The 12,534-nt window shown below is 58.2% G+C and overlaps 2 protein-coding genes across 6 annotated transcripts in view; both read right to left on the reverse strand.

Moving 5' to 3' along the window:
* RCC1L (RCC1 like) overlaps positions 1-521 on the reverse strand; it is a 29,753-nt gene extending 29,232 nt beyond the window's left edge. For all 4 annotated transcript variants that reach the window (XR_015703393.1, XR_015703392.1, XR_015703394.1 and 1 more), the window contains exon 1: positions 167-521. Coding sequence is in view for 1 of the 4 variants with exons in the window: in XM_009468990.2 (XP_009467265.2) it covers positions 167-463 (297 nt within the window). In the remaining 3 variants the exon portion in view is untranslated. The remainder of the gene's footprint in view (positions 1-166) is intronic.
* A 1,135-nt stretch (positions 522-1,656) lies between these two features.
* On the reverse strand, positions 1,657-10,925 carry NCF1 (neutrophil cytosolic factor 1). 2 transcript variants are annotated; one of them, XM_009468946.2, is made up of 11 exons: positions 10,759-10,925; positions 10,296-10,376; positions 9,868-9,943; positions 8,232-8,397; positions 8,038-8,093; positions 7,611-7,733; positions 6,971-7,078; positions 6,030-6,147; positions 4,552-4,659; positions 2,756-2,898; positions 1,657-2,088 (listed from the first exon to the last, which is right to left on the reverse strand). In XM_009468946.2, the coding sequence occupies exons 1-11, from the start codon at positions 10,843-10,845 to the stop codon at positions 1,973-1,975; spliced, it is 1,182 nt and encodes a 393-aa protein (XP_009467221.2). In that variant the 5' UTR covers positions 10,846-10,925; the 3' UTR covers positions 1,657-1,972. The 2 variants fall into 2 exon arrangements, with proteins under 2 accessions (XP_009467221.2, XP_087607950.1); XM_087751824.1 differs by having other exon boundaries at positions 7,611-7,736.
* Between the last annotated feature and the right edge of the window lie 1,609 nt (positions 10,926-12,534).

A 12,534-nucleotide genomic window follows, 5' to 3' on the forward strand; every position in this document is an offset into this window, starting at 1 on the left:
ACCGCTCTAGCAATAAAACAACGAATCACAGGGAAGTCTTTAAGTTTAGTTAAAGCCTTCCAGGCCTGCCAGGATCACCCGGCGTGGGCAGAGGGGGAGCACCGGTGTCTGGGAACGGCCCCAGCGCCACCCTCCCGGGACACATCAGCCGCCGGCCCGGGCCCACCTTCTCCTCCGTCTCCAGCCGGTAGGGCGTGGGCTGGATCCGCCGCGGCTTCTTCCAGCCCACGTCCGGCTTCACGAAGCTGGGGACGCCCAGGGCGCCCGAGTAGCAGAAGCCCCAGACGAAGACGCGATCCTTCCGCTTGGCCGCCTTCCCCGCGTACTGGAAGACCGGGGCGGCCTCCTCGGCCTCCCTCAGCTGGCGGACGCTCCGCGGGCCCGCCGCCTTGGCCAGGCCCCTGCGGAGGGCGGGCGGCGGCCGCCCCGCTCCCCTCAGCGCTCCCCACGCCGCCGCCGCCATCTTGTCGCCCTCTCACCCGCGACCCCGCGGGGCGGTGGGCCGCGCGCCGCCCGGCACCGCCCCCTGCGCATGCGCCCGGCCGCGGCGCCGCCGTCACGTGCGGCGCGAGGAGTCGGCCGGCTGGGGCGCGCGACGGTCTTGTCTTAAAGGGGCCATGCCGCCCTGCGGAGAGGGCGGGCTCCACCCAACCAGCCCCAGCCCCAGCTCCAGCCCCAGCTCTAAATCTAAACCTAGACCCAGACCCAGACCCAGACCCAAATCTACCCCCAGGCCGAAATCCAGACCCAAACCTAGTCCCAAACCCAGGGCCAGGCCCAAATCCAAAAACCAGACTCAAACCTAGTCCCATACCCAGAACTAGACCCAAACCCAGACCTCACCCCAAGGCCAGACCCAAACCCAGACCCAGACCTAGTCCCAGACCCAAGCCTAGTCCTAAACTCAGAACTAGACCCAAACCTGGATCCAGACCCAGACCCAAGCCTAGCCCTAGACCCAGAACTAGACCCAAACCCAGACCTAGTCCCGGACCCAGGGCCAAACCCAGACCCAGACCTAGTCCCATACCCAGAACTAGACACAGACCCAGACCCAAATCCAAACCCAGGCCCAAACCTAGACGCAGACCTTGCCGCAAACCTGAACCTGAACCCGCCTGGCGTGGCAGTGGCAGGGGTCCCATGGTGGCACCCAAACACAGCCCTCGCACCATGCTCCCTGTCGAAAAGCAGCCCTGTCCCGGAGGTGCTGGCCGTGCTCTGATGGTCACCAGCCTCCTGACATGGCGGCCCTCCGCGAGGCGGCAGGAAGGACCTGCGTCTGCAGCTTTGGGAAGCTGCTCGCCCCTCATGCCCTGCCACCATTTGAGGTGGCCACCTTGCCTCATGGCTCCTACCCCAGCCAGCAGACACCACATCCCCACATCCTGGCCGTTGCTTTCCACTAGAGGGAGTGAAGCAGCCGCCTTCCAGGAGGAAGCTGCCATCGTTCGTCCCCCCAACAAAATTTCCTCCCTGCCGGCATCTTTCGCAAGAGACCCTTGCCCAATTCCCCACCAGACACGGCAGGGAGAAATGCCCTTCCTGCTGCCATGCCGCCGGCCGCCGGGCTGCTCCCCGGTGGCTGCATTGACCCGCCGTCCAGGTGGACGTCAAAATACGTCTGTAAAGTGTCTCTCTTTTATTGGTGAAAAACGCAAAATCATTCAACATACAAATAGGGGATAAAAGGGGGTCTAGTGGCGAGGGGTGTCCAGTGGCTGGGGAGGCCTCAGCTCCCCCGGAGCCGGTGGAGCGGGGCTGGGTCCCTCCTCATGGTGTCATTAGGACGCCTTGGGCTTGCCGTCCCGGTGGATGAAGACGGGCGCTGGGCTGTGCCGATCCGGCCGGCAGCCCCCGGGGCCTGCAGCGGCTGCCAGAGCCACCTGATCCCCCGTCTGGCTCTGAGCTCCGGCTGCCCAGGAGCTGGCAGAGATAAAGCACTGGGTGGCTGGTGGGGCAGGCTGAGGATTCACAGGACCTTTCTCCGGGTGCTCTCAGTACAGCGGTTCAGGATGAGGTCTTTGCTGGGACGGGGAGGAACAGCGGGTTGAGCCTTGGGCTTGTTCTCTCGCTCGTTTTTCTCAACTGTGGGTAAAGCACATGTGCAGATGGGTCAGAGCTCTCCACCACCCAATACCTTCATGTGAATGTTCAAAAGCTTCCTATGTAATGGCCACCAAACCTCCTGCCTCTCCTACTGTCTCAGCCACATGTGATGGTCTTCCCGGAGGTCGGGGTCATGGCATGAGCCCACCAGTTCCCTGCTGGGAGCTCTGCTCAGGTCGGAGCCCAGCTCTAGGTCTATGCAAGGAGGAGCTGCTCACCCTTGGGAAGGTCATGGATCCTGCACGGGCATTACCAGATCTAAAGCATCTGCCTCAATAGCAGCCTCCTTCTTCATGCACCACCTCCCTCTAGGCGCTTTGCTGACAGCCACTGTACATGATAATGATAATGGTAACAGAAGCACAGGTGAGGTTGGACGCACAGAGGAAAGCACAGGTCCTAAATGCGGGCTGACCTCCCACCAGGACCATATTCTGCTCCTTCTCTGTCAAATCTATAACCAGAGGTAAGAAACCTCATTGAAAAGAAATGTCTCCTGGCACATGCTTTCCCCATAGGAGAAGGGTGAACAGGCAAGCTGTGACCTCCATTTGCTGTCCTACTCCAGCAATCAGCCTTGGAGGGCACGGGCCGTGCCTGCAGGACTTCAGCCCGTGTGCAGGGCAGAGGCCCTGCTGAGACTTACTGATGACGTTGGCCTTGTTCTGGAAATTTTCCTTCATGTTCCTCTGGCTCTGGATGTACTTCTTGCTGTTCCTCCTGTAGGTCTCCTGGCTGATCTGCTTCCGGCTCTGCTTGTGGATGCTGTTCACATTTCGGATGGTGGATCTGCAGTAAGTCAGAAACAAAACTTCCAGTTTCCATGCTGGCAGCTCTCACGCCTCACACTTTCTCGCTGAGGATTTCCCTGGCCCTGCCTCTCATGGACCTGCTGCAGCCGGACCACACGCTTCCTCCTCTGCCTCACCCAGACCCCAATATTGGCTTTGTGGTTTTGCCCAGTGGAAGGAAGCGGGTGGATGCCAGCCCTCGAGGGCAGCCGTAGGGGAGACGTGATGTACAGCGTGTTAGGAGGCAGCTAGAGCAGTGCTTTGGAAGCAAATACTGAAGGGTGAAGCCTGAGTACAAGCCTGGAAAGTAACGATGGGGATGGTGAGGTAGATTGGGCGTAAGGCTGGAAGGACGAGATAGGCATGAGGTTTATCCAACAGAGTTCAAGAAAGCCTGGGAAGTGAGCTATAGCTCTTGGAGGGATGGACATACAGCATCCCTACTGGCTGCAACACTGAGATCCCCGGTGTGGTGTTTGGCACAGCTCCCCATCACCCAAGGATCAGTCCCTGGGCCAGGGGAACAGAGCGTGGCGTATGTGTCAGCGTGCACCTGGACGTGTGGTATCGAACCCACAGCAGAGAAACTACTGAGAGAAGTGAAAGCCTGAGCAGCCTGGGGCTGTGCGGCAGCATGCTGCCATGGGGGAATGCCCAGCATCAGGGATCGTCCCCAGGCAGGCAGATGGAGGCCACCGCTTTGTCTTCACTACCAGGTCATGAGCGAGGTGGCTCCTGACATCCATCCCATGGCATCGTCCTCCTGCTCTGCCCAAGGCAATGGCCCCTTGCTGTGCCCATCTGCCTTCAGCCTCTCCCGGCTTTGAGCACGTATCCATCTCAAAGCAAAGCTCTTGCCCACAATGACAGGTCACCACCTGTGCAACAGGGCTCAGCCTAGGGACAGCACTCACCACGGTGGGGCGAGTCACTGGCCTAGAAACAGGCCACCTCACCTCCCCCAAGGGTCTCAGTAGGCATCACTACGCTCAACTGGGTGGATTGGGGCCATTTTACACTGTCTCACACTCAATCTGTGCTCCAGCAGAGCTGGATTTTGAGAGATTTTATAGCAAGGCTGCCGTTTCTTCTTGTAGGGAAGAAAAGCTAGCGGCAAGCTCTGCCCTTCCTAGCAGTTTTCTTTGCATCGGAATTAATGAGTTATTATTGCTTTTTATCTTTTTAATCAAAATAAAAACCCTTCCATTAGCTCAAATCCTCCCATCAGATTAGGCCATTTGGCAGCTCTGATTAGTTAAATCTCTCCCCGCTTCTCAAAGATTCAGTGGATGCACTTAGGAAATAAGAAAAAGGCCCATTTGAAAATTAAATGAGATTAGAAAAGAAACTTTGTGGAAGGACAAGGAGAAATACGGCTGGCTGGAGGACCTGCTGGAGCAAGGACCGTGAAGCCCTGCGTCAGAAATGCTGGGGTGCCTCTCCGCCTGTGGAAGTCGGGGAGCACAGAGCTATTTTTCCTGCAGCCCTGAAGGATCTGCCTCCTGGTCTCTTTGACCTGCTCACATCTCTCCTGGGCGGTTCCTCATTGCCAGGGCAAGAAAGAGACACCACAAACCACTGTCTGGTTTCATTTCACCCCCCTTGAAGAAGACCTTTAGTCCTCCTCCCCCCCACCTGGGGCTTGTCCTACCTTCGTGGAGGAGCGCTCCGGTTCCTCAGCTCGCTCTTCACAGAGGTGTTCGCCTCCCCGGCTTTCTGCAGGTACATGGAGGGGTAATAACCCGTGGTTTCATCCTTCCTGCAGCGCAACACAAAGCAACATTGCTTGCAGTCTTGGCTCTGTGACCACCACCTCCTCGCCCCTGTCCCCAGCAGGATTGCTGGTGCTAGGTCAGCTATTTCTTCTCATGTTGCTTGCAGCAATGGGGGCTTCAACTGTTCCCCCACCTTGTGTACCTGTGGCTTTCCCTGAAAGTATGGCTTGAGTACCAAAAGCAAGCCCTTCACTACGAGAAGGACATTGAGGTGCTGGAGCATGGCCAGAGCAGGGCAGTGAGGCTGGGCAGGGTCTGGAGCACAAGGCTGGGGAGGAGCGGCTGGGGGAGCTGGGGGGGCTCAGCCTGGAGAAGAGGAGGCTGAGGGGAGCCCTCATCGCTCTCTGCAACTGCCTGAAAGGAGGCTGGAGCCGGGGGGGTCGGTCTCTTCTCCCCAGGAACAAGCGATGGGACGAGAGGGAACGGCCTCAAGCTGCGCCAGGGCAGGTTTAGGTTGGATATTAGGAAAAACTTCTTCACCGAAAGGGCTGTCAGGCCCTGGCCCAGGCTGCCCAGGGCAGTGGCTGAGTCCCCATCCCTGGAGGTATTTAAAAGCCGGGGAGATGTGGTGCTTAGGGACATGGTTTAGTGGTGGGCTTGGCAGTGCTGGATTAACGGTTGGACTTGATGATCTTAAAGGTCTTTTCCAACCTAAACGATTCTATGATTCTGTGATTCTAAATAGGCAGCGGACAGAGCAATGGCTCACAGCTTTCAGGGTCTCACCAGCTCCTATTATCTCCCCTGGGGCTTTCGCTGGCTTTTGCCCAGGGTGTCCTGCCAGACACCCTGCCATGTGCTCAAGAAACACTCCCTGGTCCCTGGCCCGTCTACCCCTCTAGCCCAGCCCATCTGCAAAGACCAGGAGATCCTCCCAGACCACTCGCCTGGGCACAGGCTGGGGCAGGAGGATCCCCAGGGTTTGCAGCCGTGTCATGGCCTGCTGTGAATGCGCAATCTGTGACTCCCCAGAGTGCAAATGCAGCTGGAGTTCCCCTTGGGAAAGCCCGAGTTTACAGGGCAGGCCAGGGCTGCGAGGAAAGCTGAGGTTTTGCAAATCAAAATATGCAAGAAAATATGCAAGAACACTTGGAGGCAAAAATAATTGATTTTTTTTTTTTTCCCTCTGCCTCCTTCTTGGATATTTCTGAAGCCCCCAGCAGAGGAAGCCCCAGCTGCAATGTTTAACATTTGGCAAAAACACAGACTACTAGAAGCAGCCCTGCAAAAGGAAGTGCTGGGCAGCGGCACCAAACGGTCCGTGGCTTTCACAGCCCCAGTGCTGAGAACCTCTGGTTCATCCCTTCCCTCTCCCCAAATCCTGCTTGCCTGATTTGTTCATGGCATCTCTCACCTGATGACCCACCAGCCGTCGAGGAGCTTGTGGATTACTTCGATGGTATCACCCTCCTTGAGGGTCAGCTCGTCCTCCTCCATGGCTGTGTAGCTCTTCTGGACAACATACTGCTCACCTGCACACAAAATTGGGACAGCGATTTGTGTGCTACCATGCCAGGGATGGGGCTCATCCTCTCCAGCTGCCAAGGAGAGGAGGCACCAGAGCATCTACCCTATGTTTTAGGCAAGACCCAGGGTGCTTCAGGTCTCCAAGTTTGGATGCAGACTTTCCCCAGCCTTGTCGGTGCCTGTGGCTCATCCCAGCCCCTCCAGCACCTCTCCAGGAGAAAGATGGTGAATGCAAGCAGTGGAAGTACACCCATCTCTGCTGAAGAGTATGTTTAGAATTCAGGTGATTAAATGAGGAAGAATGAAGTGTTGTGCTAATAGAGTCAGTTGCAGTGTTTTGAAAACCACAAAGACAAAGCCCGGAGAGCAATCAGCATGAGTCTGCAGGATCCTCCCTCTGCTCCATGCGATAAGGCCCCACAGTCACGGTGGGGCAATGCGGAGGGCTGATACGGACAGCGCAGAAGCCAAGCGCTAGGGAGAGCCTGCGCCTCAGTTCAGATGCTGCACCATGCTCCTTTGCTAACCCAGCAACTCAGCATGCCCCCAGCTAGCTCAGGATGGCCACTGGATGAAGATGTGCATCTGTGATCAGCCAAAACAAGCATTTAATGCTGAGTTGCAGGTCGTGGGAAGCTCCTGATGTTGAGAGTAAGGCACTGAACTATGAGATTTATCCCTCTTGGCAGCTTTTACAGCAACATGTCTGTGCCCAGCGGTCCTGCTGCGGCGTGGACTGCCTAACGGGGGCCTTGCAATGAACCATCCCCGCAGGGAGCAGCAGCAGGCTGTGCTTTGGTGCACACCCTCATTACCCCGGCATTTTACCTGCATAGTTGGGCTCCTGCTCTTCAGACTCATCGGGACCGTCCATCGGCTCCAGATAGGCAGCTGGCACCCAGCCCCGTTTGTTCTTCAACTGGCAAAACCACCAGCCTGCAACAAAAGGAGCCGTGGGCGAGAGCAGAGGGTGTTGTGGGGGCATCGGCATCGGGTCTGTCCCCGGCTGGGGTGAGTGCAGGCATCCACGTGGCCTGGATGGAAGGGACGGTGCTGGGGCCAGTCTCTGTTTACATGGCGCAACCAGGGAGCGTGGCCAGTTCATCCTGTTTCCTCCTGAGGAAACCTCACAGGCTGAGGCATGCGAGGAGGTTGCAGGGTTTTCTAGGATTGCCCCACAGCCTCCCCGGCCAAACCCGACTGTCATGTGGCTCCATGGGAATGTGAAACATGTCCCAGGGGGGTGGGAAGTGCCGGCAGTGCTGCTGGTTGCATTTGCCCTGAGCTTCTCCTCTCCATCAGGAGGCTCTCATACAACCGCCTACCCCTTAACCCATGCACCGGCGTAACCAGCTCCCAGGGCATGCCGCATTTGGACACAAGATGCAAGGGCAGTCCCTGTCCCTGCTGAAATGGTGGCCAGGAGAGGGCTGGCCCTCGGGGGCTCTCCAGAGGGATGGACACATACCGCTCTCGCTCTTCTCCACGACGTCCACCATGTCCCCAGCTTTTAGAGCCATCTCGGATGTGGAGCTCTTCTCGTAGTCAGCAATGGCTCGGTAGGTTTGCAGGACCATGGGGCCTGTGATGTCTGCTGGGGAGAAGTGAGAGGCATTTCCTCTCCCAGACCCCGGTGCAGAAATACCCTATTTCAGGCAGGCTAAAAGCAGCCCTAGGACAGCCCAAAGTGCTCTCCCACCCTCTTCTGGTCCTACACCAGCTGGATCCCAGGAAAGGGACTCATTCCCCCCGAGGCTGTGGTTTCCTCCCAGCTGCAGCTCTGGCACAGAGACCATGCTCTCGGTCAGGGCGTCCGCCGTGGGATGGCTGCCCCTCTCCTGGCCAGGCTTTGCTGCCGCCGAGGCAGCCGCTTGCACCCCTCTGAGGCCTCTTACCGGTGGGATTTTTCTTGGCATCCTTTGGCAGGAGGAAGACCTCGGGCTTCTTGATCCTAGACGGGTCAGAGCAAAGGCAGCTCAATGCCGACCACCCCTCACCGCCGGCAGCGGTGCCCTCCCTGCGGGTTGCTGCCAGCGCCGGGGGCCAGGGACGCAGGATTTCCCCCAAAGCGGCAGGCGGCTGGACTCACTGGCTGTCCGTGACGGGGTTCGTGTCATCAGGACGGACCTTGAAGAAGTTGACCACATGCAGGCACCGGGAGATCTTGTGGGGCAGGTTGACCAGCGCGTAGCAGTACTCAGCCAGCGTGCCCTGCCTGTTCTGGGTTGAGCGCTGCCCGTCAAACCACTTTGGGGCTAGGGGAGAGGGGGAAAAGCAGACAGAGTGCCTTGTTTTTACAAATTTCCCAAGCAGGCTGCTCTGAGTCATTAATTTTGCCCTGAAAAAGAGTGGATTTGACCCCAGGGTGCTGCATGGCTGCGTGGTGCCCGTGAGGCAAAGCTCTGCCGGGGGGTGGCCTGGTCTTCTCCCTCGCCGCACTGGCCCTGGCCATGGCAGGTGCATGGGGGGCCACGCACAGTGCCGAAAGAGCTGGGGAGCAGCTGACCGCAGGGCCGTGGCTGTTTTGCAGAAGCGCTGCAACCATGGGTTCCTCGTTTCAGCAGTACGGCTGGGGAGGCGAGCGCGGCACAGCGCCCAGCCCGGGTGCTGCGGGCAGCATGGAGGAGAGTGCTGTGCAGCCAGACTCGTCCCCTGCAGCCTGTGGACTCTTGCAGAGTTTGTGCAAGCCCAGAAAAGACCCTGTTTGACCCCATTTCAGTTACAGGATAACTCCCACATCCACGCACAGACTAAGCCCAGCTGCTGGGCCACGAATGCAGCGCCTGCACCGGGGCACAAGGAGGCACTCAGGGGACCAGCCTGTGGCCGGAGGAGACATGCATATCCCTCCGTCCCACTGGCCACGGCGCACGTCCTGCAGCAGCCACTCTTGACCCCTGGGCTCCAAAATGCTGCTGGCAGCCCTGACCCACAGCAGTGTTGAACCCCACATCAGGGTGCATGCATGTGGCCAGTGGCACCCCCTGCACCAGTCCAATGCCTGCCTTGTCCCCAGTGCTTTCAGTTCCCCAAACGGGACAAGGACGCTCTGAACAGCCCTGGCACGGCGGCGGCAGCACGTAGGAAGGGTCCTGGCACGGCAGTCTTAGCCCAGCCCTGAGGGGAGCCCCTCCAGACGTGGCACCCGCACTGCTGCGTGATGCAGGTTTATTCCTCCTCGAGAGATGTCAACCACAACCCGCAGCTATTTCTCATGCTCCTTCCTGCCTCCTTTAAAGCAGGAAATTAAATAAAAGGGGGAATTTTGCTGACCTGCACCGTGCTTGGAGACAAACTGTCAGCTCTTTGGATCAGGAGTTCATTCCCTGTCATTGCAGACATATTGCATTGCTGCTTCTTACAAAATATCTGTGTTGCCATAATGGCAGTAAAAACTGATCCCAGTGATGGTGTCACTGAAGAGGCGCTCAGCTCAGCGCAGCTCAGGCTCCCCAAAGCCAGACCCTTTGCACCAGCCAGGGGTCACAGCTAATGCTCTGGGAAGCATGGGGAGAAAGGATGGGGTCTGCCGGACTGGTGACTGTTGGGCGAAACCACTGCTGCTGCTCAGACCTTTCTGTTTTGATTTCAAGCCTGGTGAGCAGGAACAGAAATTGCACCAAGCACCGGCGCAGGAGGCAGCCGGCAGAGCTCGGCCCGCCGGGGAATTTCCCAACCAGCCGCAATTTCTATTTCAGCCCCCAGCCCCGGCGCCTGCCTCTCACCTGGCAAGTGTGGGATGATTCGTTTCTCCATGTTGATGTCCCCGGATTCAATGGGGAACATCTCCTTCAGCGCTTTCTGTGGAGCAGAGCCAGGCGTGGCTGTAAGGATGGCGCTGGGGGACCCCTCCGTGGCACCCGCGCCTCTGCCTGCGTTTTGCCCCCCTTCCCGGTGCTCGCCCCGCTGCCCGCTGGCACGTGCTGGCTGGACCCCGCGCCTCGACACCAGGAGAAACCTGCCAGGGGAGCACAGAGCCGGTGGCTCTCCACTTCAAGGGGCAAAGGAGATTGAAGTACAGGGACCCAGGAGCCTCTTTTGAGCCAGGTTTGTTTTGGGGCAATTTCAGCTGGAATTCGCCCTCCTCTTTTTCCCCACCCCAAGCCCTGGTGCGCTGGGCCAGGGGGCTGGTGCCCGTCCCGGGATGACTCACGTGGAACTCGTATATCTCCGTAAATCGGCGGTAGACAAGCTTTTCAGAGAGGTCGTTCCACTTCACCAGGAACATGTAGACCTGAGGTGCAAAGCAGAGGTGCTGCAGCTCTGCGGGCGAGCGGGACCCCGCACCCTGCTGCGGCCAAAGCCCCCACCCAAATGCAAGCAGCTCTGCCCTGGCAGAGAGCGAGCTGGGCACTAGGGAAGTTCAGCAGGGACGGAGAGGGGACAGAAACACGCAGACAGGTGGGAATTAGAAGGAAAAGCCCTTTCCAAGCCTGTGAATTAACCAACAGCTTGCAAAGGAGGTGCCTAAAATCTTGTGTCTACAGGATATTTTAGGTTCAGGCTGCCTCCAGCTCATGCCAGCCACCATGATCGCCCGAAAAAAGGATGCTCTTAGGCCCTCGATCACATTTATCTGAAGAAATATGCTTGCCGGAAGGTCGCTGCATACTCACATAGTGCTGGCTGGGGAAAAACCTTTTCTCATAGCCCAGCAGCTCGATGTGCCGGATGAAGGCACCCTCCATGCTGCTCCCAGCCATGGCGTCCCGCTCCAGTCCCTGCTCCTGCCTCCCCCGGCGTCTCGGTGTCCTCTCCTCCCCTCTGCCTTTGCACAGCTCCACTTCGCCGTTAAAGCCCCCGGGAAAGCGGAAGTCCCGCTGCAATCGTCCCCATAATTGTTTACATGCTGTGGTTTGTATTGAGTCGGTGTTTCCCGTGGGGACTCTCCAGCCCGGCCCCTCCAGTGGCTCCAGGGCTGGGGAGGAGGCGGGTGGCAGGCAGACCTCGGGGATGCCCTGGAGGCACCTCTGAAATCAGAGGACAGTGAAGGTTCGGGGCCAGGCCGGCTGCCCCGAGAGCCAAGTGGCCCCTCTGACGGCTGACACTGGTCCGCGATGGCACAGGGTGCTGCAGCGCCCATTTTGCAGAGGGTCAAGGGCAGGCAAGTGCTTTGGCAATAGCAACCAGAGGAGTCTGTACCCTCTCGAGCAGAGCTGAATGGGCTGAATAAAGCACGTAACACACTCCCCGAGCCCAGGGACGGCAGCACTGTCCTCTGTATGGCTGGGAGGCCGTCCTGCACTCAGGGCTCCTGCCCTCGCGTCACAGTTTTCTTTCAGTCACCTGCAGCTTCCCCAAAATCTGCCACCGAAAGGCCCTGAGGACCTGAACCAGCTTCAGCGCCATTGTACTGCTCACTGCCATACCTGGGCACAGGGCTGCAGGGGAGCACCGGCCATGGGGGACCCCAAGCATGGGGAGACCCCAGGGTAGGCTGGAGATGGACCCCTGCCTCCCACTGGGAGAGCATGAGGGTCCCCAGCAGAGCCCCTCTGACATGGCGGCGCACCAGCATCCTCCTCCTCCGCCCCCAGCTACGAGCAGAAAGGCCTGAAGGGACGTGAGGGCTGCGTGTATCAACCCTGTGCTGCTGGTAGGCCAAGGTGCACCCTCGATTACGATGGGTGCCAGTGCTGGGCTGTCCCCTGAGAGCACACAGAGCCGGGACCTGCTCTCCACGGGATGGTCGGGAGGAGCCTGGCTCCAGCTGGCCACCCGGCCACGAGCCCGCATCCCTGACCCCCTCTGCCACATCCCCTCCGGGAGCCCATGCTCGGGTGCAGCTGGTGTCCCCGGCAGGCCAACACCTCCCCATGAGCCCGGTCGTCAGGGCAAGCCCGGAGCCACGCTCAACCGGGAGCAGAGACGTCTTGGCCAGTGAGGCAACACCCGTGTCCCTGTTCCCGGCAGGCAGCAGTCCCAAACCACCAGCAGAGCTAACACAGGCTCTCCTGACCATCAACAGCAAACCGTGGGGCAGGGACAGCCCCTCCATGGGCTAAAACACCCTTATTAGCTGGAAAGACAAAAGCTTGCTCTGACTGCGTTAAAAAAAAAATCGAATAGTAACCGTAGCTTTCCCCTGAATCTCAAGTATGGTGCTTTGCAGGTGTTGAGATCAGAAACATGGTCGTTTAAATTTGGTTTCTTACTATTTTAACATTGTGGGGACTTACCTGTATGCAAGGCAAAATTACAACCGGTAGTACTAAAAACGATACCTCCAGGGCTGTTCGGATTCTGCTCAGTTAATAGCCAGATCGCTGCTTCTTATGCAGAACCACCACAAACTTTGTCATGAAAGCTGAATTCATAATTACAAGTACTAAATTTAAAACTGCTTTACAGACAGTGCATTACTGGAAACCACATAATTCACATGTTTCTTC

Source organism: Nipponia nippon, unplaced genomic scaffold (assembly GCF_047370975.1).
Source record: "Nipponia nippon isolate SJK-2023a ecotype South Korea unplaced genomic scaffold, ASM4737097v1 scaffold_15, whole genome shotgun sequence".
Taxonomy (NCBI): Eukaryota; Metazoa; Chordata; class Aves; order Pelecaniformes; family Threskiornithidae; genus Nipponia; species Nipponia nippon.

Bases quoted from the DNA above. Each gene is read 5' to 3' on its own strand.
- NCF1 (XM_087751824.1), bottom strand. From the start codon at position 10,845: ATGGCTGGGAGCAGCATGGAGGGTGCCTTCATCCGGCACATCGAGCTG. The intron at 7,737-8,037 runs GTAAGAGGCCTC...ACTTCTCCCCAG, and splicing joins TGCCAAGAAAAATCCCACCG to CAGACATCACAGGCCCCATG. The intron at 2,089-2,755 runs GTAAGTCTCAGC...CTTTACCCACAG, and splicing joins GAACAAGGCCAACGTCATCA to TTGAGAAAAACGAGCGAGAG.